This window comes from Crocuta crocuta, unplaced genomic scaffold (assembly GCF_008692635.1).
Source record: "Crocuta crocuta isolate KB4526 unplaced genomic scaffold, BGI_CrCroc_1.0 scaffold482, whole genome shotgun sequence".
Classification (NCBI taxonomy): domain Eukaryota; kingdom Metazoa; phylum Chordata; class Mammalia; order Carnivora; family Hyaenidae; genus Crocuta; species Crocuta crocuta.
In genome coordinates, this window is record NW_027527459.1 from 1263884 (window position 1) to 1267508 (window position 3625).

Sequence of the window (3625 nt, forward strand, 5' to 3'; positions counted from 1 at the left end):
AGAGTTGCGTGCTCTACAGGCTGGGCCAGTCAGGCATCCCTACCTAGCACCTTTTAATGGTACAGTACATTATCAGCAAAAAGATGTCGAATTTTTAGGCGGCTTGTCGTAAAGATTTTAGGACCAGTAAGAATCAAATTCTGTTCCTAGTTAGTGCATAGGTCTCTTTAAAGCCAGGCTAGAGAATCATAACAAATTTTAATTAATTGTTTAAACCAGAACATTTATTTTGTAACTAATTATTAAAATCCTTAAGATNATCCATCCTGGAATCTGCAGTATACAATTTTTAGGTGCCTCATTTGACCAGTCCCAGGGTTGTTTCATCTTTTTAGCCTTGGCACTCCAGCTATACTTTCTCTTCCCCTTGGCAAGATATTTGCCACAGGTTGACTACTTCTTCTTCTTTTTTTTTTTTTAAACTATTTGTAAAATATTTATTTTTTGAAAACAGAGAGACAGAGTCAAGCAGCGGAGAGCCAGAGAGAGGGAGAAACAGAATCTGAGGCGGACTTCCAGGCTCTGAGCTGTCCGCACAGAGCCTGCCATGGGGCTCAAATCCATGAAGCGCAGTATTGTGACCTGGGCGGAAGTCAGACACTTAACCTACTAAGCCACCCAGGTGCCTCACCACAGGCTGACTTCTGAAGGCGGTAGGCCTTAGAGTCAGAGTGGTGGCACAATGTGTGCATCTGTTGCCATGCTTTACAAATGATTACGTTCCCTTCATCATCTCGTTTCTGTGGTCGAGACCAAAGAGCGAGAATCATAACAAAATTTAAAAATAATTGTCTGTAATATGAGTTTTTCTTTGTAACTGTTGTTACTACTGTGGGGCTACATCTGTTTATAACAAATCCACATCTAGAAAAAGCAGTCAAATGCAAGGGGGAAGATCCTTATTTACTAAAGGACAGTAGCAGGCACTGGGAAATTTAGTTGTGTGTGTGTGTGGGGGGGGGTTTGTTGTTGTTGTTGTTGAAGATTTTAATCTCTGTACCCTAACTTACAACCTAGAGATGAAGAGTTGCATGCTCTACCGACTGAGCCAGCCAGGCACCCTGGAAATTTAGTTTTTGAGTATAGATATTCTTCCCAATATTTTTTATTTGTTTGTAATAAATATGGCATCCCTTCCCTTAAAGGAATTGTTTGTCTTAGAAGAAAGAAGCAAACCATCATTTTACCCACGTAAATATATGAATATATTTCTGACATTGAGGTGTTCCAGAAGATGATAAAGAAATGATAGCAGCTCCAGAAATACCAACTGATTTTAATCTACTACAGTAAGTATATTATGAAAATTTTTAAATACTTGGTATTTCCGCAAAATGGGAAATACAGTATATTGATTTCAGTTAAAGTTAGTTCAGAAGATCTAATATGTAAGATAGAAGATAAGCATGTATACTTTGAAACAGTTTATATCAAGGCTCATTGGTCTCTGTAACAGCGATTCCATGGTTTTCTGTACTATGTTTTGAATTTATTTTTTAATTTAGATACAGTACAGTTTATTATTTTGCCATGCGATTCTTTGAATTTGTACTTGGTTTTACAGTAGCAACTGTTCTGAGGGAGTGCCATGTAATTCTTAAAAAGTACAGTGTTCTTATTCATAAGGAATCCATACCACATAATAGCATTTAGGGTGTAATATCAGATTTTTGTTATAAAATCCAATGATAATAGGCTAAAACAAATCTGGGAGGGTAGGATATGCTCTCCATATTTTTTTTCCAGAAACAAATTACATGCTTATTGGTCCATAAAGTAACTTCAGCATAGGTATTTTCTTTTACCCTTTATTCTAAAAGCTACCTATACTCCTTATTCAACTTTTATTCTGGTTATTTTTTAGTATTTGATGTAGGAAGGGATTTGAGCTACTGTATGTAATAGTAGTTTTCATACAAAGCTGCAGTTTCATGAGGTGCCTCAATGAAAAGTGAAACTTTAAACTCCCTTTGGATCCCTTTAACCTTACACACATATACACCATACAATATTTGCTGTTGGAATCTTTATAAGACTTAATTTGAAAATAGGTTGCTCAAAAATTGTGAAAACAAAATGGTAAAGTACAATATAAACTAATAATATTTGTAAAAAAATTGTGAAAACATTAGATAGATATCTTTGTACATAATGGTTGCAAGTATCTACTTTTGATGCTTTGTAGATTTTCATGTTTATTTATTTATAAAAATTACACATTTTTATTTTATTTTAGAGGGGAGGGAAATTGCAAACAGGGGAGAGGGGCAGACGTAAGCAGAGAGAGAATCTTAAACAGGCTCCATGCTCTGTGTAGAGCCTGACTCCGGGCTTCATCTCACAACCCTGGGATCACGACCTGAGCCAAAATCAAGAATTAGATGCTCAACCAACGGAGCTACCCAGGCACTCCTAGGTTTTCATTTTTGAAATAATTTTATTATTTTCAGTGGAGACTACAGGGGGCTACTGGGATGTTGCCAACATTTCAAAGTATACTTTTTAATGTGGCTTTAATCCCAGTGTTTAGTGACTTTATTTTAAGATTCTTGAGGAACATTTCTTGTTTTTGTTTGAGGGGAGGATATGGCATAGTCTGAGAAAGAAATAATTTTTGGTTTGACTATTGTAAAATTAGGAAATTTCTTAAATTGTTAATTAAGATTGGAGCCAGTTAAGACTTTATATTATAAACTAGAGTATTGATTATTAAAATATCTCAAGTAATTGAGGACTGAAATAGGATAATAGATAAGAGGGAATTGTTGTGGAGGTAGAATAGACAGTATTTGGTTAGGTATGAGTTGGGGGCCAGGGTAAAGAGAAAGGAGTGGAAAGTTCAGTCATATGATAGATGACTCATGAAATTTCAAGCCACTAAAAGGTTAACCTAGTATGCTCCATAAACATGCTAGCATAGGTTATTTTGCCTAGGATAGGTGGTGGTGGTATTCTTTTGATCTTAAAAGCAGAGGAAAACACTGGAGAAAGACATACTTTCAAGAAAATTTCTTCTCTGGTTGAGGATATTTTAGACTCCTATCCTGATTACTCCAGATTTCTTCATGAGGTTTTCCAGTAGGTAATCAAACCTCTAGTGGCTCATTGTTTTAGTTGGGATAGCCTGGAGATGAGGATTAGGAGTGTAATTGAGCCTGTGATTACTCTGTGGCCATTGGAATATTGTGCAGACTACTTATTATTTACAGACTTATTGCAGTAACTGAGCTCTCTAAGAGAGCTGGTGTCCCACAAATGTCTTGGGAAGAAAGAAGTATTATTTATATACAGCAGATCTTTAAAAACATTTTTTGCAAGGCCATATTGGTATGTGGGGAGAATATTGATGATAACAATCTTCTTAAGATGTAATAGGCATGAGTTTCAGGGTTAATATTACAGTAGTCATTTAGGTTTTGGTGCATTAACTCTGGGAAATGGTATTTATTATAAGCCCTTTCCTCACAGCATTACAGGAGATAGTTAGAATTGCTACTATTTTCAATACATTGTTTAAATTACTTTGTAGCTGAGTACTATAAATAGTAATTTTTCCCCCCTGTTACCACCTTAACCATTACTATAGGTATATAAAGTATTCCTACCTCATAGCCTCTGGACAACT

General features: G+C 35.7%; 1 protein-coding gene across 1 annotated transcript in view; it reads left to right on the forward strand.

The window, feature by feature from the left end:
* Positions 1-3625, forward strand: part of STAG2 (STAG2 cohesin complex component) — a 123926-nt gene that overhangs the window by 44385 nt on the left and 75916 nt on the right. The window contains exon 2 of the mRNA XM_077763448.1: positions 1146-1289. Coding sequence (XP_077619574.1) covers positions 1246-1289 — 44 coding nt within the window. The 5' untranslated portion in view covers positions 1146-1245. The remainder of the gene's footprint in view (positions 1-1145; positions 1290-3625) is intronic.